This window comes from Adiantum capillus-veneris, chromosome 7, assembly GCF_014529385.1.
Source record: "Adiantum capillus-veneris isolate H3 chromosome 7, ASM1452938v2, whole genome shotgun sequence".
Lineage (NCBI taxonomy): Eukaryota > Viridiplantae > Streptophyta > Polypodiopsida > Polypodiales > Pteridaceae > Adiantum > Adiantum capillus-veneris.
Window position 1 is genome coordinate 38,702,479 of NC_140937.1, and position 23,309 is coordinate 38,725,787.

Below are 23,309 nucleotides of genomic sequence, written 5' to 3' on the forward strand. Positions count from 1 at the left end.
GAAGGCTTAGGCATTAGATTAAGAGATCACTAGTACTTTATTTTGTGTGCATTGCATTTCTATATGCATAATAAAAATCACACATTATTCCATTTCTATCCTCAAATTGATGTCTTTAAGTGGTATTGGAATTTTGGATTAATAGAAAATTGATTAGCACTTTTAATTGTGTGTCCATCAGGTCATTTTCTTCCCATGTTTGCCATAACTTTCATTTGCACCGTCATTGATTTCATTCGATTTCAAGTGCATTGGATTAATTGCAAGTGCATTGGGTTGGTTGCTACTGAAATCCTCTTCTATAATCTTAATTTTGAGCTCATAGTTCCCAAATCCGGGCCCCTAACCACCTACCTAAGTTTAGGTGTGTAAAAAAAGCAAAGTCAAATAGATTAATTAAGAAGCTCCTCATGTGGAAAGCCCATTGGGCTAGTTGGGTAGTGCATGTAAGGAGGCCTTGGGTTATAGTTACCTTCTTTATAGCAAGGGGAAGGTGGATGGATTTGAAAATTCTGCTCAATTGCACTTAAGTGGCTTGGCCGGCGGGCCATATATGGGCTATTTACATGGGCCACATATCACACGGGAGAGCCCCCTTTTATACTCAACCTTTTACAGGGAAAAGTAAACTCAGACAAGAATCTCATATTCTCAACCCATACATGCAAAAGTAAGCTCATACAAAAACGGTAAATTCGATTGGGCCCCTCCTCGTCCGATGGTCCAAGGCTCGGGAAAGGTAAGTTCTCTTTATCCAAAACCTATCCAAAGAAGGATATGAAGCGGCTTAAATTTCAAGATTTTTAGTTGAGAAGTTCAAATTTGTATAGGCCTATAATTTTTACTCCTTCCAATAAAGGCTCTCCATAAAATGATTTTCCCGAGCCGCAGTCCCTTGTACACCAAATTCCAATTCCTCACGACGTAATGTTTTGCGCACGTTTTCTCTGCATGAACGTTTTGATCGGCAGCTCGCGTACCCTTCGAGAAGATATTAGCTGAGCTTTATCTCGACCTTTTATGGCCTTTTGATCGTTCAGACCATGAAACGTTGCTCTCTGTACTGGCAGTATCCTTTCTAGAGTCAAAACTCGTTGTTAAGAGTTGTCACGAAAGCGCATTTCAGGTATGCGGTACAATGCTTCCCTCTTGCCCTGTGATTTTGTTGTGGTGTGTGCGCGCGCTCCATAGTTACATTCACAGCTTTTGGAAGCAATGAGTCCTTTTCGAGTTCACTGCCCTTTCACCAAGCTCAGAAAGTTGGTTGCTGTTGTGTTTGTGCCTCTCTCTATCTCGTGGAAATGTAACATCTCAGTATGAAGGTTTAGATTTTATGTCTTTTCTATGCCAGGAATCATGCGACTACGCTTCCTGTGGACTGATTACTTCGAGGAGGCTTCAAAGGCAGCAGGCGAGCTCTACCAACAGAACCAGCTTCCCGTTACAGTGCCAAGCTGCTGCCTTTATCCAGCTGCAGGATGTGCGGATTTGGTATCCTCATGGATACTACCTGCACTTTTGGGTGAAACGTGCCTAGTGGTGGTCGGCAGCTCTGTGGAAATGCAGCAGCTCTGCATCAGCATGGTAGAAGTACACTTTTTGGCAGCTGTTTTACCTTGTAGACTTGTACAACCATGGAGCTTCCCTCAGAGAGACACATTAGAGTATCTCTCAAAAGCTGGCTTCCCGGTCCAAGCTATTGAAAGAGGAGAGCTGAACTCAAAACTTTCCCCTCACTTTGAAGTGATGACGTTGGACGTGCCACAGCAGGTGACATGTTCTCATCTTGTCATTCTAAAGAGTAGAGTTTAGTTGTTTCCTTGATCTGCGAGTTTGAAACCCTTGGCTAGTGCTTGCTGACTACCAGCATGCAGTTTGAACGCCGTCGGGGTGCTCATTGCCTAAGTTTTACTGAACTGAAACTTATTACACCAAGTTTCTTAGCCTTGACAGTTTGTTACTGGACAGAACGAATTGGCGACTGTTGTTGTGTCAGAAGTGTCTGGCAGAATTGGTGGCTATGTCAGCACATGGGAGGTAAAGATGAGATTTATTAATGTCACCACATTGCTTGAGTGCAATGGGACTTCCAGAAGTACCTAGCAGTCATTTCATTTTTATATCAACAGAAACTGTTAAAAAGGATTTTGATATCGTTTGCACTGCCATTTTTTGCTTTGATCAGAGCCAATTGCACAATATATCAGGTGATAAGCTAAATACTTTATACATAGACACTGGAAAAGGGAGGCCCCCCTACCGAATTGAAAATGCTTCAACAAAGGATTTAGTTGGACATTCTGCCAGCTTGCAAGCTGGATTGAAACTAGTGTCCGGCGGAGGCACTCATGGCAGTTCCATGTTTCTAGAAAAATCAAAACTGAGCTTGCCAGTTCTAGAAGCTCCCAAGATGGAGGAGGCATTTGCTTGTTTGGAAATGCCATCTTTTTCACAGGTTGTGAACATGAGGACGATGGAGATGGGAATTCAGTCTTCTCATATTCATTTATTTGACTTAATAAACATTCTGGAAACAGAAACTGCCCAATCGGCTACAAGGATATTTACTATTAAGTTTTGTGAGCAGCTGCCACAGCACAGAAAATATTTCGTACATTCATGTGGAAGCTCTCATATGCAGCCTTTTGACTTATTATCACATGGCAAAGCTTTTCCAAGTTCTTCATCTACTCAGGCTCTTGGTGTGAAAGGATTGCCGTTGTTGGAGTTGCCCGTTCCCTTGTGGGAGGTTAATGAAAACATGACAAGTTTTGGTTGCAAATGCTTTGTTAAGGTGTTTGACATGCCTCATCAGCTCGTTTGTGTACATACTCCTCCAATTCTGGACTCCAACCATTCTGACACATTTGAAACCCTTATCATTGGACCTGAGCTAGTGTACAAAGATTACATTTTCAGCTCACTACCAGTACCAGCTCTGGGAGGAAACGAAAGAAGTTGTATTGCATTAGATGCAATGCAGGAAGCTCTCTTTGGGTATAAACATGCTGTGCCCCTTGCACTTGATTTTCTTTACCTGGACTGGCATTTTTCTCACAAGAGAGATTGTGGAAAGCAACCTTGCTTCGTTCTTGAGAGCAGATTCCTAGACATTGGAAAGTATAAACCTTTGTCATATGCTTTTCCTTGCAAAAAGAGTACTGATTTTCATGCTATGTCCAATGACAAAAGCATGGATGGTGAAACGAAGTGGTCTTTGCAAAAGGAAACTCCTGTTTGTAGTCCTAAGCAGAGTTGTAGCTTGGAGTCAAGAGAATCAGCTTGTCCTCTTCTTCCAGCTTGTCAACATAAGTCCCTTGAAAGGGCTTCTGGAGTTGGTGTTAGGATTCTTGCCGGATCACCTAACAAACATATGGACTCCCCTAAATTAGCGGCTTCTGTTGCAAAGAAATCATCACAGGATCTGTTCGCGTGCAACGAGTTGAGTTTTTTCCTACAGGCACGTCATGGGACTGTCAATGCAAACACTGCTCTTGAAGGTTCAGAGCAGAATACAATTCGAGAACCTGGAATTCTTGCTTCGTGTACCCAAGGTGCTTATCAAATGCACTGTATCAGGTTGAGCAAACCTATTTTGAAGTTGCAGGAATGTTTAAAGCTTGATTATCTCCGAATCCTTCAGAATGATGCGAATTTGGCCCATGAGCTAGAAAATCATGAGATCCTAAATAGCCTGCGAATGGAGGCTGATGCAAAGGCTGCTTTAGTTTTGCTGATAAAAGGGAGGGCAAAGGATCAGAACGCTCCACATGAGCAACAGCTATTAAGAGGACTTATTTCATTATACATATTGCAGCAAACAGCAGAGAATCTTTGCATGTATGGAATACAAGTTGGCCATCTGTACATGGAGAGCTGGTACTTAAATCTGAGGTTCTTGCAAGATTTAGTCTGCTGCTCTTATGCTGAGTGTGAAGACGCATATAGACAGGTGGAGAAAGGCTCGCTTCTTGATCATCCTAAATTGACTTGTCTGGGAGACATTGTATCAAAGCACAAGTGCAAAGTATGGAACCCAAAAATTTTAGTGATTGCTGAGAGGCGTGCTCTTTTTACTCTCTACAAGAAGATACTATCCTGTAATTTGAAGCCATATCAATTTGATCGTGAAGAGAATCTCTTGCAAAATTATTCCACAAGCACAGATTTGTTGAATCAAGCAGTCACAGAGGCATTACCCAAGTGTGATTGTCTTATGGTTCCTCCCGAGTAAGTGAATTTCTCTCATGCACTCAAAGCTCACAATGGTTGCATTGCTGCTTCTGTCAAAGCTTGTCTGTTTGCTTCTGATTGTGACTAAAGAAACGGGAAGATCTGAAGGACTTTATCATTAAAATATTGTAGCTTTTAATTTTATCTCCCTGTTTGTGTAGACATAGAAATTACACAAGTGTCAAATAATAACTGTTTGATTGAAGGCCTGAGGCTATCCGATCTTGAAATGGAATGTTATTAACATAGATGATTGTTGTGAGCAAACTTAGCAAACTTATCAAGACAAGGTTGCTTTGAAGTTATAGTAGATACTTTTTTATGACATAAGCATAAATGAAATCCATCATTATTTCATAGTTGCACTTCTAAAGAGAGAGAAATGTATTGTCTGCTTAAATTCTTAATTGTTTTGCTATTTTCAAGATTGTAATCCTAGTATTATGGAGATGGTCCTTGTTTGTGGCTGGGCACCTTCGCATGTGGGCACTTCCATTACTAGGGGGTTATCCTTCTCTCCATGTGTGGTGCTGCCCCTCTTTGTATTCATCGTGCCTTTCATCGAGTGCCTCAAGGCTTGGGCCTTGCACCCCTATCTCTACAACAAATTCCCCCCACCCCCCCCCCACCGCCCCCAAACACCCACACACACATACACACTACATGCCTCCCAAGTTTGGTTTGCTTGTGGTCTATCTGCATAGTTTGTTACCACCTTTTGGCAAGATTTATGGGTAAGTGGCTTTTAGAGGGATCTGCTAGTTTTTGTCTGATTGCCCATAGTGGCCTATGCATAGGGATATGGGCGAGGCAGATGCGTCATCCCCGAAGCGGCCTTTGATGTACACTTCAAAATCTGGAGTCTATCAAGCGTGTTGCTCGTAGGCTCAGTTGGAATGGAGAGCTATCTGTTTTTTTTGTGCAGAGATGGATGGATTTTGGCTACATTTTCAGGGGCACAATCGTCTGGCTTAGCACTTGCAAGGGCCTCATCTTACCTTTTGATGGGGAGGTGGTTGAGCTTCTTCTTGCTGACATAAGCATGTGCATGGTAGACTGATGCCTTTATCGGCACCTGACTTTACTGCCACAGCTCAGGATCAACATATCACATTCAAGTTTCACACTAAGCATTGGGGCCTGGTGTATTTGGAAGCCACACTATTCTCATGTTTTGGGGGCAGTCTTCCTCTCTTCCGATAGAGAAGAGTAGGAATGGAATGCTGCTGCCCAAGAGAGATGGTTGCCTTGACTTGCCATTGGTAGTGTCCCCTTGGGTATTTCTTTATTGAGTCTAGTTGAAAGATAGAAGTTTTAGTCATGCAAGATGACCGAGCACTATGTCTAATGCTCAAACATTTGTTTTCTAAGTTTGCCAAAGCTGGGTCAGTTAGCCTGGGTGAGCATCTTGGCAATATATCTTTGAGGGGAAAAGCAGGATCCTGAAAGCTTTTGCGTTCTCAAAAATCTCATGCTGCTGAAGTCTCACCTCAAAGCATATTATGCGTGAGAATAGAAAACATGTGAGAATAAAAAACATAAATCTGGGCATAAGCTTGCCATCCAATAGAAATTTAAACAAAGACAAAAACCTAAAGCTTTTGGTCTGCAGGGGCACCCAAAAAAAGCCGAAAATTGAGAGATATGCAGCCATAAAGAGAGAAAAATTGTCTAAAATGTGTATGATTGCTCATGTGGCTTACCTGTGGGACTTGAGCAGCTCTCTTTGGGCATGATTCATTTGTGTCCGATGTCTGATGCAGCATCCAATGTGCTCCATGTCATTGTTTGTAGAGCTATCCCCTTGTCATATGGTATGGAGGGTGGTTGTATGCTTTTCAGCAGAGTTAGCCTACACCATGGTTTTGTCCTTCGGGGATAAACTTGGCTGCTGCGGGTTCTTGTGCCTTATTTGTTTTCTAAGGAAATGGATGAGGATTCAGCCTTAATGTTGACAGCATCAGTATCCGTCATGCTCAGAGTTGTTCTCTTCCTTCAGACGGGTGGATACAGTGGCATTATGCTCCTCCACAGTGGTTTGTTTTTTGCATTCATCTTGTAGTCCCCCGTACATATTAGCCTAGGGCACCTGCCCTTGTTTGGTTTTTCAGAGTCTTGCAATGCTGCCCATTGAGACAGGCTCTTTACAGCATCTCATGGGATTTTTCTGTTTGTAGTAGTACAGACAAGTTTCTTTGAAAAAACAAAAGAAATTTGTTATGAGGAGAGAAAATCTGTCAAGGGATAGAAAATCAGATAGAGAGAAGGGGGTTTAGAGAGACAAGATTCTGTAGAGAGAAAATCATAGCACAGCCAGAGAGTTTGCTTGCTTTGTCCCAGAGATATGTTAGGACCACCTTCCTTTGAGCCAAAGCTACCCGTGCTCAATATTCGCAAATACTAACAATTTGACCCTTAGCTCACCAGCTCATGGGTTTAGCCCAGAAAATTGTGTTTGCTGTCTAAGGATTTGGGCTATAGCAGAGTTCACTTTGACACTCATGGGAAGTGTGATGTCATGTCTTACACTTAGCCTCCAGATGGATGTTGTGCCATTTTCTGAGAAGTCAGCCACAAATCTTGGCTGAGTATTATGCCAGCTGCTGCAAAAAATGCTAGTTAGGTGTTGCCAAAGGCTAGGGACTCTTCTCCTGTAAGAAACCAAGCTGCCTTTCCGTAGCAGGGCGATAGTGTCACTGGCACTTGACTCGGAGCAGTTACAGTTGGTCTCGGGTTCACACTTGGTGGATGCTCTTGACTGGTGGACTAGACCGTGTCGGTAGTGTTACAGGCTTGGACATTCCAAGCGAGAAATCAATAGCAACACACGAACAAAAACTGCAAAATCATTGAACTTGAAGAAATGAAATGAAATGAAATGTTATATTAACGTCTTCAAAAGGCCATAATGACCTATGAGACCCGAAAGTTACAAAGTGGTGGATCTGATACAAAGTCAGAGTAACAAAATAACCTAATAACCTACCAACAGTACAAAACAAAGATATATACTATGGGGTCCTAAGCTGGTCGATGTGAGCCAAGCAACAAACTAAGCAAAAAATGGGCGGCTTGTTGGGATAGCTGAATCACAAGAGATCTATCATCGGTCGTTGGTGAATCTCATCAATTTCCTCCATGGTTAGTAGTCTGACCGGGCGTTGTGCATGCCTGGCCAGCGTGCTTCGAATTTTCTGTTGTAGCCTTCGTCGATGCTGTGTAGTTCTTCGCAGTCGCGGGCGCCTGGAATTCCCCAATTCAATCGCTCGGTCAATCAGTGTGCCTCTGGTGTGAGACGAGGGGGAGCTCTGCTGTGGGAGTGGCTCTTGCGGTTGTCCCGTGTCTACTTTGAAAAAGTCTGTGATCCGTCTTTGAGACTGGCTAGCCTCTCCATTCATCAGTCTATCTCTGTGTCTGCGTAGCTCGAGCAAGAACAAACCCAGACATCTCTGATCTTCGTATCCCATGACTCTTGAGAGTGGTCCAAAACCCTCTCTGAATAGGCAGTGGAATCGGCCTCGTATCTCGTAGTAGACGGGGCAGCGGCATGTATAGTGTAGCTCTGTCTCAGGTTCCATGTTACACAAGGGGCATGTCCTGTCTTCTGCTGGTACTCCGTTGTATCTCCCAGTTTCAATCCGCAACTGGTGAGAGGATGTGCGTAACCGGCCAATAGCACATCGTATCCCATGAGACAAGTGGGTATCCATGTATTTGGGTCTCGTCACAAAACCATCTTCCGTAAGCTGGAGAAGGTGGTCTCTGTAGAAAACCATCTTCGTGCCCAATTCGTGTGCTGGTTGTATCCATGTCCTCCTGGTGTCTAGCTGGGTCAGGTCTTGGCGGATGAGCTTGGTGATTTCTGACTGTGTAAGAGTGAGAGATGGTGCATCCAATGAGTAATGGAATGGTGGCAGCCTGTCGATGCTGAACCCATGTGCCTGAAACCATGATGTCATCTCCCCATACCAGCATGTTGTATCTCCTTGTATGGCTAACTGTTGAGAGGATTCAAGTGCTATGCGAGCATATCTGTTTCTAGAAAGTTCCCATGCGTGGCTTATGAAGGAGACTGATCTGGTGAGCGCCTCCACCACTAGTGGGGGGGCCGCTAGCTCTGCTCGGATAATGGCTCGTGGTACTGATGCCTTGGCTCTAATGAGCCGCGAGATCATAGAGACGAGAGGTTTCTCCATGTTCCCCCAACCGTCTGTGTGACCCTGCCCCCCGTGGTGATCCAGTGAAGGTCCCCATATCTCGGTTCCATAAAGCAATGCTGAAGCCACCAAGGTGTCAAAGAGCCAGAGCTTCGTCCGGGGCTCCTGAAACTGGACCTGCGAACACATCCTTTCCAATCTACCCAATGCTGCGTGGGCTCTAGTAAGTCTGGTCTCAGCTGCTCTTCTGAGTGAGAATGCAGGTCCGCTGAAAACCACTCCAAGGTAAGTGTAAGCGTTTGTGTACTCCACAGTCTCCTGGCCGTATGTGAATGTAGGTGCTGACCTCCTGATCCACTGTGGGGTAGTATTAAACACCATAACCTTGGTTTTACCCAGGTTGACAGACAAACCACTTTCGTGGGCAAACGTATGCAAAGCATCCAGTTGACGTTGCATTCCCTCTGGGGATTCGGAGATCAACACTATGTCATCAGCATATAACAAAAGTGGAATCCATGTCCCTGCCAACTGAGCCCCTTTATCTCCATCGGTGTCAATGTAGTCAGAAATCTCATCCACATACATACTGAAAAGAGTAGGAGAGAGCGGGCAGCCCTGCTTCACCCCAATAGTGGAGTGAACCGGTGTAGAAAGTCCCTCCGGGGTGCATACATGCCCTACTACTGATCTGTACAATGCCATGGTCCCCCAAATGAGTTCTGTGGGTACTCCCATTTCCTGTAGTCTGCGCATCAGTCTAGCTCTTGGTACTGTGTCGAAAGCTTTGCGGAAGTCCACAAAGCTACAATAGATCCGTCTCCAATGAGATCTGTCTTCCTCGATGATGGCCCTGAGTGTCAGGATATGGTCAAGAGTAGAGAAGCCTCTCCTGAATCCTGCATGTCCAGTTGCACGTATTCCCTCCCTCTCTGCCCATCTACTCAGCTGTTGCTCAAGAATGGATGCATATAACCGTGCCAGTGTGTGCCTGATCATAACAGTGCGATAATTCCCAGGCTCCATGGGGTCTCCTAATTTGAAGATAGGTACGATCGTAGATAGGCTCCAAGTGTCCGGTAGGCCCTCACACATGGCACGGTTAAACATGACTGCTAGAAGCTCTGCTAGTAGGTCTTTGGCATGCATGAAATGCTCAGCGACTAGGCCGTCATGATCATATGCTCTCCCAGTCTTCATCCTGTCAATAGCTTTCTTCACCATCTAAGCGGTGAAAAAGACACATGCGTGTGGGCATGGATCGGGGGGGTCGGGGAGGGGCGGCTGTCCAGATACTGTGTACAAAGATGATGCGTACTGACCCCAGGTCTCTGCGGAGGAAATCGCAGGGGGGGGGGGGGGACTGCTCATGAAAGAGCCGCCATGCCTCACGTGAGTCCTGACTCAAGAATAGCTGATATAGATCCTGCTCGAGTAGAGCGAAAAAAGCCCTCTTCTTCCGCCGCACGAGGCGTCGGAAGTCAATCTGTGACTGTCTGTGAGTGACGTCCCCCAACAGCACCTCCTTCTGAGGTCTGGCTCTAGTTTGGCGGCACTCCTCATCGTACCAGCTGTTCTGAGGCATGCTCCCTTATCGGCGGCTCTGCTCAGGCTTGGTGTGTGGGTATGCCTTTGCTGCTGCCTCATGTAATGTTTGTGTCAGTATAGTAGTTAGCTTCTCCAGAGGTCGCCCCGGGTCCTCAGTGCATAGGCGTCTGTAGATTCCGTCCATGTATACAGAATCCGTCTCCCGTGTGAATGTGTAGCGAGTGGGGGCTGCTACTCGTGGCCTGTGTGCTACACTGAACTGGAAGGAGATGGTCATCGACACCAGAGCATGATCCACTACCACCCCGACCGGTCTGGGCCCAACTGTGAGATCCTGGATACTAGAGATGAGATTCGGCTGTGCCATGACATAGTCCACAGTGCTAGCTCCATGTCTGTGTGGGAAGCATGTAAAACCTCCCGCAGTAGGATATCTCTGTAGGCCGTTCAAGATGGCCAATCCATGTGCAGTGCCCATGTCTATGAGGCGTCGCCCACACAGTATATTCCACATCGTGTGATAGTCTGGAAAGGCCCGTCTCTGCTACATCTAGCTCTCTTAGCATCTCCTCTGAATTATCATAAAACACTGCCTGGTGATGGGCAGTCCTAGCATTGAAGTCCCCTAGGATGATGATGTCACCATCCCTAGAGAACTCCCATATGTCATCATCCAAAATAGAGAAAGGGGACTATCCTCTGGGTGATGCATAAACTGATGTACTCGGGGGAAAGTAGCAAATAGCTAGATAGAGGTGTCTGCCTGTCTCTGCTTTTAGTCTCACCCACATGTACCTAGCTTGCTCGTCCGTGCGGGCTATGTGTATCAGTGGCTGCAGATCCTCTCTAAATAATTTTGACCCCCCCTGAGCCCCGCCCTCTGTGCTCTGAGCGTGTCTCCTGTCTGTAGGCTGTCTCCCACCTGTATCCATTGATGTGTGGCATGGATTGCCCAGGGGCCTGGTGTGTCTCAGAGTAAAAGATGATGTCTCTTCCAGTAAAGCTATCCTCAAAAGCTCCCACATCAAGACGCATAGATGCATTGCAGTTCCAAGCAGCTACTTTGAGTGTGGTCCCATAAGTCTTGCACCGTCATGTGGAGCGTCGCTCTAGTATTACCACTTTTCCGTCTCGATAAAAAGCGATCTTGCCTTTTTCCCTTGCCGCTCTAATCTCTGGCATTGCTTCCTGCATATGAGTGATCTGCGAGAGGGTGAGATCATCCCCGAGAAAATGCCAGTCTCTTTAAGAGTTGGTCTTTTCTTCAAGAAGGACTTCTTCGGTTCCATGGAGGGAAAACAGAGGATGAGTGCTCTTTCTTTTGAGGTTTCTCCACTGCTTCCATTTTTCTTTATGTTGCCCACTCTCCATGCCCTTGTATGCGTCGGCTCATGAATCCCCATCAAGGCTGTGAGTTCTTTACTTCTTCGTCCACATTGCCTTTGTCTTTAAGACCGCAAATTCTCACATGTAAAGCGCGCACCCTTCTCCTCTGCTGCTCCTCAAGTGTCTGATTAATGATGTTGCTGGGTGTGGACGTGGGCGTTATCTCCTTGCCTTTCCCTTTCTTGGCCACCTTGATCCATTTCTCGGCTTTGTCCGCCTTCTGTTGAGTTTTGGTAAGAACATCCACCCAAGAAGTCATCATTTCTTTGTGCTGCTCTTCTCCCTCTTGGATGGCATGTACTTGCTCCTTGATCGTGTTCATTTCTTCGATTACTGAGGGTTGCAGTTCGCCCTCTTCCAGTGTGTTTCTTGATCGTGCTTCGGCGAGATCTTTCTTGAGTGACGCGATCTCTTCCTCTTGGGTCGTCACTCGGTCTTCCAGCGTGCTTATCTTGCTCTCTTGGATGAACACGCGTCCTTCGAGCATGTTTATTGTACCCCAGAGATTGCGGTTCATCTTGGTAATGGTCTCCGTCATTTCCTCTTTGCATTTTTGAATGGCATTCTCCAGGGGGTCGGCTTGTTCGTTCATCTTCCTCATGCTTGATCGCCGTCCGCAAGGGGGGGGTGGGTTAGATGTACGTGTGCACCCGCACTAGCAACGGGCGCGACAGCTGGGCGAGTGGGGGAGCCGTCCGCAAGGGAGAAGACGCGTGTACACCCACACTAGCGGCGGGCGCGGCGAGTGGGGGAGCGTGAGGCGATACGACTAGAGAGGGGCGTCGGTAGTTACAGACGGGAGAGAGGGGGGGGGGGGGGGGGGGGGGGGGGGTTAAGGTATGGTAAAGAGAATGGGGGAGGGGGGGCGAGGGTTAAAAAAAATAATAAAATAAAATAAATAAAATAAATAAATTTACTTCCTACGCGTAGAAGAAGGGGGGGAATCCTACGCGTTAAAACAGTTTTGGGGGGGGGGGGGGGGTTTGAAACCCTATGCGTAGAGGAAGAGGGAGGGACATCCTATGCATAGCGAAGCATGCGGGGAGGGGGGGGCGGGCCTGTAGAGGGGGGTGCAGCACACGAACAGGGCAGGGCCGCGGGGGCAGGGCGACGGGCGCGGTGGTGCAGCTCAGGCAGCGCGGGGCAGAGGCGGGGGGGCAATGAGGCGGGCGCGTGGGTGCAGTGCAGGGGAGGGCGCGAGGGTGCAGCGCGAGGGGCAGAGGCGGGAGGGGGGGGGGGGTTGGCAACACAGTGCGGGCAACAGGGCGCGCGCGCGAGCAGCACACACACACACACAGAGAGAGAGAGAGAGAGAGAGAGAGAGAGAGAGAGAGAGAGAGAGAGAGAGAGAGAGAGAGAGAGAGAGAGAGAGAGAGAGAGAGAGAGAGAGAGAGAGAGAGAGAGAGAGAGAGAGAGAGATTGAATTATCATCCACGAAGGTCAGATATGACCCATGGGACCAAAAACAAACATTACAACGATTCTGACTAAGCAGAAGATGACGATACATATTAGTTAAGGAGTGAGGGTCCATTGGGAGAGTAAAAAGAAAGGAAAATGGGGAAAACAAAAACCTAGGGAGGGTCAGCTGTGGAGAGAGCTAATTTGGGGTTTCGAAACTCTTGGATGATGGCTTTACCACCTCAATAAACTGCCCATTTACCTTTGTTGCGGGCTTCATGTACCTTCTTGAGCTCACTTGCTTTGGCTTTGAGTTGGTTTGTGGTTAACTCTTCGGTGATCCAAAAACGTTGTTCCCTTGAGGAAACCGGATTGGCGTAGTAGCTTTTTCCGTTCTTCTTTGTCCTTGAAGGTGAGAATACAATGCTCAGGTGGCTCATGCTTGTGTGTGTCATTGATCCAGGAAATGGTTTCAGGCTCGATGCTGACAGGATGAAGAGTGTCATTGAGTTTGGAGATTGCCTCTTCGAGAGTGTCCTCGCTTGTGCACCAAGGTGCGTGAAGTCCTTCAATCCTGACCTTCAAGCCAAGGGATTCTTGTAGTTTGCATTCTTGTAAAACTGCTTGAATCTTGGTGGTCGATCTTCTCGTGTGTGGCTTCACGAGCTTCCTTCACTGCTTTGACGGTTTCGGTAAGGGACGCTTCAACACCTTAGGCTTTTGCGAGTAGGGCTTGGCTCTCCATCTTCATCTCCTCTAACTTAAGCAAGCGTTGTTTGAGTCGCTCATTCTCTCCAATAAGTTCCTGAATCTGGGCTTCAAGAGCAGTAATCCTTGCTTCTTGACGAGTGGCGGGATCCTTCTTAGGCGCAGTTGCCACCGCAAGGAAACTCTTGCGTGTGCTGGCCATTGGTGTGTTGAAGGAGGCCATTGGATCTTTGGATCTTCTTGACTCTGTTGTGTGAGAAGGCCCAACTATGGGAACCAAACTCAAACTTGTTTGATGGTGCTTAAAGAAAATGAGAAGCAGGAAAACGGTAGTTAGATGATGTCGAAACGGGGCTCTGCAACTCGCAGAAATGGGGCTATCAGGTTATTGCGGCTGGCGATGGTGTGCACATGCTTCTGCTGGCAATGGCGGGACAGCGAGGGCCGGCTCCATTGTTCTTGCTGGTGGTGGTGGGATAATGCTGAGGGATGCAGACGCCCCCCCCCCCCCCGGAGGGCTGCCCCTCGCCCCAGGGGAAGACTTGCTGGCTAGGGTTACAGTTACGGGGAGTTACACACAGAGAGAGAGAGAGAGAGAGAGAGAGAGAGAGAGAGAGAGAGAGAGAGAGAGAGAGAGAGAGAGAGAGAGAGAGAGAGAGAGAGAGAGAGAGAGAGAGAGAGAGAGAGAGAGAGAGAGATTTATCGTCCACGGAGGTCAGACATGACCTATGGGACCATCACAAAAGCATTACATCGGCTCGTTGCTTCTAAGTGAAACGATCGGATACATATCAGTTAAGGACTGAGGGTCCAATCATCAAGATAAAAAGAAGGAAGAAAGAAATAGGATATAGGGAGGGTTGGGTAGATCCTTTTTAGGGGCTCGGAACTTTTGGATGATGGCTTTACCGCCCCGGTATATTGCCCATTCACCTTGCTTGCGAGCTTCGTGCATCTTCTTGAGCTCATTCTTTTTTATCTTCAGTTGACTTGTTGTCAACTCCTCGCTAATCCAAACCTTTGTCCCTTTGAAGTGTCGGGATTGCCGAAGTAATTGCATCTTATCCTCTTTGTCCTTGAAAGTGAGAAGACAATGCTTGGGCGGCACTTGCCTATGTGTGTCCTTGATCCAAGAAACCGTTTCAGGTTTGATGTTGATTGGTTGAAGGACGACATTGAGCTTGGTGATTGCTTCCTCGAGAGTGTCCTCGGTGGTGCACCATGGCGAGGGAAGCCTACCAATGCGAACCTTGAGGGCATTTTTTTCATGGAGTCTTTGTTCGCGGAACCCCACTGTCACGCAAGTCTGTACTTTAGCAAAAGCGGTCGATTGGGCTTGAGTGACCTTCGCCTCCACTTCTTTTACTTTGTCGGTGGCGAGATGGACCATGGAGTCGAGGCGTGCCTCGAGCTTGCTAGGTGGGCTTTAAGGTCACGATTCTCCTCCATAACCCGATCAAGGGCTGATTGAAGCTGTACAATTTGATTGAGCTTGCTAGGGGCTGCTACAACTGCGCAAAACTTGGTCGGACCCTTGCAGTGAGCTTTGGGGTATTCATCTAATGTGTTGCAGCGTGACTAGGTTCTGGGCAAAGTGGCCTCAATAGACTTTGTAAAGATCCCAAGGTTAAATCTTTGCAGTAAAGAGTGGTTTTGCAAAGGGCGTGTAAATGAGGCAGGGCGGCGTGGCTACCAAAAGGCACAGGGGCGACAAGGCGCGCGACGAGCAGAGACTGGAGCTGAAGCAAACCGCAGCTCGGGACGATAGGGCTATAGCAGTGCGAGCAAACAGGGCATGGCAGGTCGCGACGAGCAAACAAGAGCTGGGGCGACAGGGATACAGCAGGGTGAGCATCAGGCTTAACGCCCCCCCCCCCCCCCCCCCCACGGAGCTGCCTTTCGCTCGGGGGGAGACTCACGCGGGGAGAGCAACGGCTAGGGCATGCAGAGGGAGCAATGGCTCTTGAGAGAGAGAGAGAGAGAGAGAGAGAGAGAGAGAGAGAGAGAGAGAGAGAGAGAGAGAGTCTCCGACCCGACGCCACTCTGGAGGAGTTTGTCGCGGCTGCTACTAGGATAGAGAGAGCTAGCAAGTTGTTCACCAACACTCCTCAAGTAGAGACCCCTTCAGTGTTTTACGAAAGTCGTGATCCTTTAACTTCTTTACGCAGGGAACTGGAAGCCCTAAAGTTATAGCGGGCTCTTCAACAGGAGAGGTCCTTCTCTCTTAGACAAGAGAATCCTCCACATCACGAGGCATTGGAACAGATCAAGCGGGAGCTAGAAGAGCTCAAGTCTCAGTAGGAGACTAAGGCTATGGTTTGGTGTAGCTCATGCGGCTCTCCAGGGCACCCTCCACAGGAATGCCCCCTTCGGGTTTACTTCCACTTTTGTGAAAAGTCTGGACACGAGGACAAGGACTGCTACTACCTCAAGGGTGATTGCGACAAATACAACAAAGTCTTGGTCCTACTCTTCAACAAGGGCCAGCACCTGCATCCAACATGGTTTCTCCATGTGGCCATCCACACCATATGCCACCTTTGCTGATAGCCCCTCCTATGCAAGGTATGCAAAGTACTTTTTTGTCTCAGAGCTTTTATCATACCCATGCTCCCTCATGACCTCAAAACTTCTCGGAGTTTTTGCTGAGAAGTTTTGGGAAGAGCCTTCTCCACCCACTTCTTAACCATAAATTCACCTGGTTGTTGCTAGGGAAGCTTGGCAACCAGAGACTTTGTTTTAGTCACGAGTTCTGCAAAAGTCTCCTTTGGCTGGAGCACCGTGTTGGCTAACTCATCCAGCACCTTTTCCTGGTAGTCACCTGGCCTGAATGCTGCACAAAACTGTTGTCTTAAAGTTGCCCAAGTTGCAAAATGGTTCTCTGCAAACTGACTGTACCATTTATCTGCTAAGCCATTTAAGGTAGATGGAAAGAGTACCAAATAAGCATCTTTCCTGTTAAAACCACGACCTCTACAAAGAGATACAAACCTCCTTGCATGGTCGTCTGCATCTTCTGAGGAGAGTCCCTTGAAGGTAAGAAACTTGATGTTTACCTTGGCCAACACACCAATCAACGCCTCCATGGCCTCTTGCTCAGGAGCCTGTTGCTCAATAGCTTGCTGTAACAAAATGGGGGAGAGCTTCACTGGGGAAGGTGACCTGGAAGATGTCGAACTTGATGGAGGAATGGATGAGGTTGTATGTGGAGGTATGGGTGATGAGGTTGGTGGACTTCTACTAGGTACCAAGTGTCACCAGCGTGTGACTACTATCTATCCTTTTTGTTGATTTCTTTCTTATTATCTATTTACTTTCACTTTTTGGAAACACCCCTCGGGAAATCTAACTGCCCTGCATTGCATAGCTAGTGTGGAACTGTTCAGAGGGAGTCTAGGCCTGAGGGCAAGAGAGCACTAAGGTTGGACAAGGACTATGGTTAGCCAAGTGGGGTCATTGACTAGCCAAAGTGGAATCCTTTGCTACAGAGGCTACATTTTAGTTCTGGATGTGGCCGCAGTGTACAAAGAGGGTCGGATGACCTAGAAAGATACAATGGAAGCATCTCCTAAAATTTAGGGAACTGCTATTTTGGGACCTGAAAATGTGTTGACGTCATTACCTCCGGAATGACAAAGGGAACATTTTCTTACTGTGCCGTGAAGTCAACTGGGCAACCGGTTGGGATATTTTTAGACGGCAACCTCGAAACGGGAAAATGCTTATAAATGTGCCAAGTGGCACCTTCTGGTGCACTTGCCTCATGCAACAAGAAGTGGCGCTGAATTTAGGAGGGGGAGAGCCTCATTTTCAGTTTTTGTCACAGGTTAAGAGCTATGGAGTGCTTGCTTTCCCTCCTATGTACAGTGCGGTGCCAGGAGTGATGCCCTGCACGCTACGCACTGCCCTCTCTCTCCCCTTTGGCAGTATGTTATGCCCCACTAGTGGGCTTTTCATTTGACCAATGTACAGTTGTGTGGGTTCATGCGCGATTGCCGAGGCAAGAGCCTCTTGCACAGGTATTGGATTAGCTAGCGGCTAATCCCCCCGCAGGTACAGGTGAATTCGGAGAGGTTTCACGCGAAAAATCTCGTCCGATTCAAAGGGCAAGTAACCCTACAGGTGCGGGAGCTCGAGGACTTGCTAAGGATGCGACCGGCACGCGAAACGGAGCCCGAAACAGTGAATTACAGCCTGCTGTGTATTTTTGCAGGTTTAGGGTTTTGGCCCTAAACGGACCCTAATACCCCCAGGAGGTTCGGGGACGCAAGGGGACCGCTGTACAGGTGATCTGGTGCATTTTCAGGGCTGAAAACAGAGAATTCAGCGTGCTGCAGATTCTCGCCAGGTTTTGCAAAGTGCCCGTATGCGTCGGGAAAGTCGGCCAATGCGTGGGAATATTGACCGTGAAGGGTTCTAGTACAGTTATGTTGCCGAAATCGGGCTGGAACAGTGGAAATTCAGCCGAGTTTGTGTGGGGCAGCTTGTAGGGAACCACAACGTTCATTCCCTCTTTTGAACAATAAAGAAATACCGAAAGGGGCGCCTAAGTTAGGGGCCAATCTGGTGTCGGTCTTCTCATACAGGTGCATTCTAGCATCTGTATCCCATTCCCCTCTCTTGTGTCACTATAGCGCAGGTATAATAGACGACTAATAATGGGTGAAAGCTAAATCAAGGTTTAAAGTAAAGTCTACCGTCCTTTTTGGATTGAACAGGCCGGTTACATGGTTCCATTGTCGGGATTAAATCACTTTTTCCCATAGAAGTGAGCCTTGGTCAGTTTTGGGCTTGAAGACAGAGGGGATCATAGACCAGACACAGGGAATTGCAATTATGGCTGACAGACCAGATGATGTGACTGAAGAGGTTTCCTCTTCACAGGGTCAACAGACACATGAAGTGGGTGAGTCCTCAAGACCACCACAGACAGATGACGATATATTCAGGACCCAGTTGGCTACTGCTGTGGCTATGTTTACACAAGTAATGCAGAACCCAAGGTTTTTAGCCTTTCTGCAACCTCCTGTTCCGTCTCAGCAAGTTGGGTCACTGGATCATATTCAAAAGCCTGTTACGGCTCGAGCACAGGTGATTCATACCGCACAGTCAATGGAAACACCTGTACACTTGACGGAGAACATGCAGTCTCCACAACCTGTGCCTAAGGTGCAAGAACAGGTGGCTGAGATGCCAGTCTTTCAAGCTGTACCAGTTCAGCCCGCCACCTTTCAGCAGCCTATAGCTGGTTCTAATGGACAGGGAAGCAACCTACAGGCTATGCAACAGGTCTTCCCACCGCCTTCAGTACACCCTGGCTATTTTGGAGGTGGATCAGTATTCCAGAGCATGGCTGGTCATGCACCTGGAAATCAGTTTTACACGCCAGGAACAGTGTTCGGGGGTGCTCAAACGATGATGCCCAACCCCATGTATGGTGTCACGGGTATGCTACCAGGGTTTCAGAGCACTCAGGGCCAATTTGGGATGCCACAGACAAATTTTGGTATGGCTGGAATTACAAATCAGCAGCCAAATATGGCATTTCCAAGTCAAGTTAATAGCGGCCAAGGAACACAGATGAACCCTAATAGTGTTCCCATGTTTCAGTCACTTCCATATGACAATTTAACGCCGCTGGAGAGGCCAACTCTGTATAAAGAAGGTGGCAAAGGTGTGTCATTCACGACCTTTACAGGGTTTGATGACAGAAAGAAGGCTCTTTCATTCCTCCAGCAGTTTGACAAGGCCTATGCAGGGGGAAACTTTACAGAGGCTTCAAAGGTCCGCAAGGCAGCCACTTTCTTGACAGGGAATGCGAGACAATGGTGGACAACTTTATTGCTTCAAGGGCAAGCTCCGTCCACATGGATTTACTTCAAGCAGATTTTTGCAGCAGCATGGTTATCTGATGACTTTGAAGCAGATGTCATGACAGAATGGCACCAGCTAAATGCTGCCACTTGCAGAAATCTGGATGATTACAATCGGAAGTTTTGGAAAGCTCTACTTCCAGTAACTTCTTATAGGTTTGTGCCATTGACAGAACAGATTGAAAAATACTGTTGTGGCCTACCTAAAGGATTGAGAAAATACTGCACGAAGACAAAAGTCACTACTTTGACGCAGCCCATCGAGGTAGCAAACACTAGGAATGGTTTGCTCAAGGGAGAAGATTGTGAATTTAACACTGGCGTCAAGGCAGGATCAGGCAAGAAAAATTCAGCCAAGAAGCACGTTCCCAATGAGACTCCTAAAGGGACTCAGGAGTCAGCCAACGCAGGGAAAGACAAAGCTACGGCTGAATCAGAAAAAGGACCAGCAAAGAAATGGAAAAGACGTTTTCCTCGCAAGTCAGAAGAGCCAAAGAAGGTCCTGAGGACAGAGAACAAATGCTTTATATGTGAGCAGCCTGGCCACATTGCCTACAACTTTCCTACAAAGAAAAGGCCAGCTAATTCTGAAGACAAGGAGGACAGGAAAGGAAAGAAGCCCATGGCTGGTCTAGTGCTAGATATGGTGGGCGACAAGCCAAATTCAGATGCAAGTGAGCTTTGCAGAGCATGGGGAAAGGTCAGGGATCAAACAGTGCTGATCTTCTTTGATCCAGGTGCCAAAGCCAACTTCATTTCCCCAGAATTGGCTTCAAAGTTGGGAATCAGACCTGAAGAGATGGGGTATACAGCAGAGGCAGGTTTGGCATGTCCTGGCCATACAGAGGCTGTGACGCCCATCATTGGAAAGTTGCGTCTACATATCCAGTCCTATGTAGATGCTGAAGAATTTTACATCATGCCACTGGACGGATGTGATGTGTTGTTAGGTATTCCTTGGTTGTTTCGTGTACAGGGAATCATGGATGCCTACAACAAAAAGATCACTGTACAGAGCAGGGGAAAGACTCACATTCTGGATGTAAAGCTTAAAGGGGAGTCTATTCCTACTGTATCAGCTTCTGCTATTACTTCTGTAATGAAAAAGCATCTTTCTGCGTACTTGGTTTTTGCACGTGAAGTGTCAGATCGTGATGAATCAAATTTATCTGTGTTAGATAAAGAAAGGTCAATGTTTTTACAACAGTACAGTGACTGTTTTTCCGATTCATTACCGTCTCAATTACCGCTAGAGAGACCCGAGGACCATGCGATAGATTTGGTGCCAGGCAGTAGCCCACCAAATAAGCCTCCGTACAGGGTTAGTGCGGCTCAGCAGAAAGATAATGGGCCAAGTACAGGAGTTGTTAGAAAAGGGGCTGATTCAGCCCAGTTCATCTCCATTCTGTTCTCCAGTGTTGTTGGTGCAGAAAAAGGATGGCTCATGGCGTATGTGCATCGACTACCGTGCACTGAACAAGAATACCATCAAGAATAGGTTCCTTATACCTAGAATTGATGATATTATGGACAAATTAGAAGGAGCAGCTATGTTTAGCAGGATAGATCTAAAGAGTGGGTACCATCAGATCCGCGTTAGATCAGAGGATGTGCACAAGACTGCTTTTAGAACGACGTTTGGCCTTTACGAATTTTTAGTGATGCCCTTTGGTCTCACAAATGCTCCTGCTACGTTCAATAGGATGATGGACAGAATTTTCCATCCACACCAGCAGTTTGTTGGTACATTCTTTGATGACATGATAGTCTACTCAAAGAATGAAGAGGAGCATAGGCATCACTTGGCCATTGTGTTCAAAGAGCTACGCAGTCATAGGTTGCTCATCAATGCAAAGAAAAGTGAGTTTTTTCTGGAAGAGATTCACTTTCTGGGACACATTGTCTCAAAGGATGGTGTCAGAATGGATCCTGCAAAAGTTGAAGCGATCAAGTCATGGCCAAATTTGAAGACGGTGCATGATGTCCGAAGCTTTTTGGGACTATGCTCCTATTACAGAAGGTTTATCCGAAATTTCGTTGAGATTGCTTCACCTTTACATGCTCTTCAAAAGAAGGCAGTCACTTTTAGATGGACACAAAAAGAGATTTCAGCTTTTAATCTCTTAAAGGAAAAGATGACTTCAGATCCAGTCATTGTGTTGCCAGATCTTAGGAAGTCATTTGTGGTCCAGTGTGATGCCTGCGGTAGTAGCATTGGTGCAGTGCTAATGCAAGATGGCAGGGTAGTAGCCTATGAGAGCAGAATTTTGCAAGGGCCAGAGATGACCATGCAGGTCTATGAGAAAGAGTTACTGGCTGTGATTCATGCGCTCTTAAGTTGGAAACACTACCTGCTAGGTGCAGACTTTGTTGTCCAAACGGACCATCAGACCTTGCGATACTTCTTGACACAGACAAAGTTATCTGAGAAGCATATGCGATGGGCAAATATCTTGTCCATGTTCCATTTTCAGATTGTGCATGTAGAAGGCAAGAAGAATGTTGTGGTTGATGCCTTGTCAAGGAAGCCACAAATTTCAGCTGTGTCGATTCCTTATCATCATGAACTTGATGATATGAGAGAACAGTATGCAAATGATGAAGATTTTGCAAGGGTCTTCGAGCAACTAATGGATGGACAACGTCATGAACACTATCTTCTTAAAGACGGGTTCATGATAATGCATGGCAAATTGTGTGTCACAAAGCCATTGCGACGCAAAGTTATGTAAGAGAGTCATGTCCCACCGTATGCAGGGCATCGTGGTATCAATGCTACAGTTAAAGCGGTTGAGACATTCTTCTATTGGCCTACATTGAGAAGGGATGTGGATGCCTTTGTGCGAGAATGCCTAATATGCCAAAAGGTCAAGTTTGACAGGCAAAAGGCACCAGGGTTATTGCAACCACTACCTATTCCAGATAAACCATGGGAAAGTATTGCTATGGATTTTATCTTTGATCTTCCGAGAACGCAGACAGGAAATGATGGTATTTGGACCATTATTTGCAGATTCAGCAAACAGGCTCATTTTATTCCTGTCAGGAAGAAGATAAAGCCAGATCAGATGGCACACTTGTTTATGAGCAATATTTTCAAGTATCATGGCATGCCACAGTCGATTGTTAGCGACCGTGATCCACGCATGACAAGTTTGTTCTGGAGAGGCTTGTTTGAGAATATGGGCACCACGCTCAAATTCTCTTCGCCATTTCATCCTCAAACAGATGGGCAGTCAGAAGAGGTAAATTCTACTGTCCTAGATCTGCTGAAGTGCTATGTGTCAGAGCATAAAGGAAAGTGGGAGCAGTATTTGCCATTGGTGGAGTATGCATATAATAATACAGTGCATTCATCAACTGGCAAGGCACCCTTTGAGATAGTTGAAGGTGGCAAGAAAGTTCCTCCCATACTGCATACAAAGGACAAGATATTTGAAGCAGATAAATATGTTCAGGACATGGATGAAATGTACAAGAAGGTCAAAGTGGCCTTAGAAAGGACTCAGACAAAACAAAAGAAAGCAGCTGATCGTCACCGTCGTGAAGTGGTATATTCACTTGGTGATTGGGTGCTTTTACGCTTTGAAAAGGCAAGGTTAAAGAAGATGAAGGGCAAGGAAAGACTGTTTCCAAAGCTCAGCATGCGTTATTATGGGCCTTTTCAAGTATGCGACATAATCAGTGATGTTGCATATAGGCTGAAATTGCCTGACAGTTGGCAGATTCACAATGCATTTCATGTGAGTCTTCTCAGACCCTATGTGGGTGATGTGCCAGAAGATATGCCAGCTGAAGATCAGCCGGAAGTCGAGGAACTTGACGAGATCTTGGTCCCTGAACAGATTTTGGCACACAAAGAAAGGAAAGTGAAAGGCAAGGTTGCTAAGCGTTACTTGGTAAAGTTCAGAAACTATCCACCAATGGATGCTAAGTGGATGGAAGAAGGTGAACTTGCAGAGTCACCAACTGTGTTATCACTTTACCTTGAAGCCTTCGATTT

General features: G+C 46.8%; 1 protein-coding gene across 2 annotated transcripts in view; it reads left to right on the plus strand.

Moving 5' to 3' along the window:
- The first annotated feature begins 903 nt into the window (after positions 1-903).
- SHOC1 (shortage in chiasmata 1) overlaps positions 904-23,309 on the plus strand; it is a 103,521-nt gene continuing 81,115 nt past the window's right edge. The window contains exons 1-4 of one of the 2 annotated variants that reach the window (XM_086515809.1): positions 904-1,126; positions 1,352-1,770; positions 1,969-2,037; positions 2,186-4,230. In XM_086515809.1, the coding sequence (XP_086371935.1) occupies positions 1,357-1,770; positions 1,969-2,037; positions 2,186-4,230 (2,528 nt within the window). In that variant the 5' untranslated portion in view covers positions 904-1,126; positions 1,352-1,356. The other variant, XM_086515810.1, reaches the window with a different exon arrangement.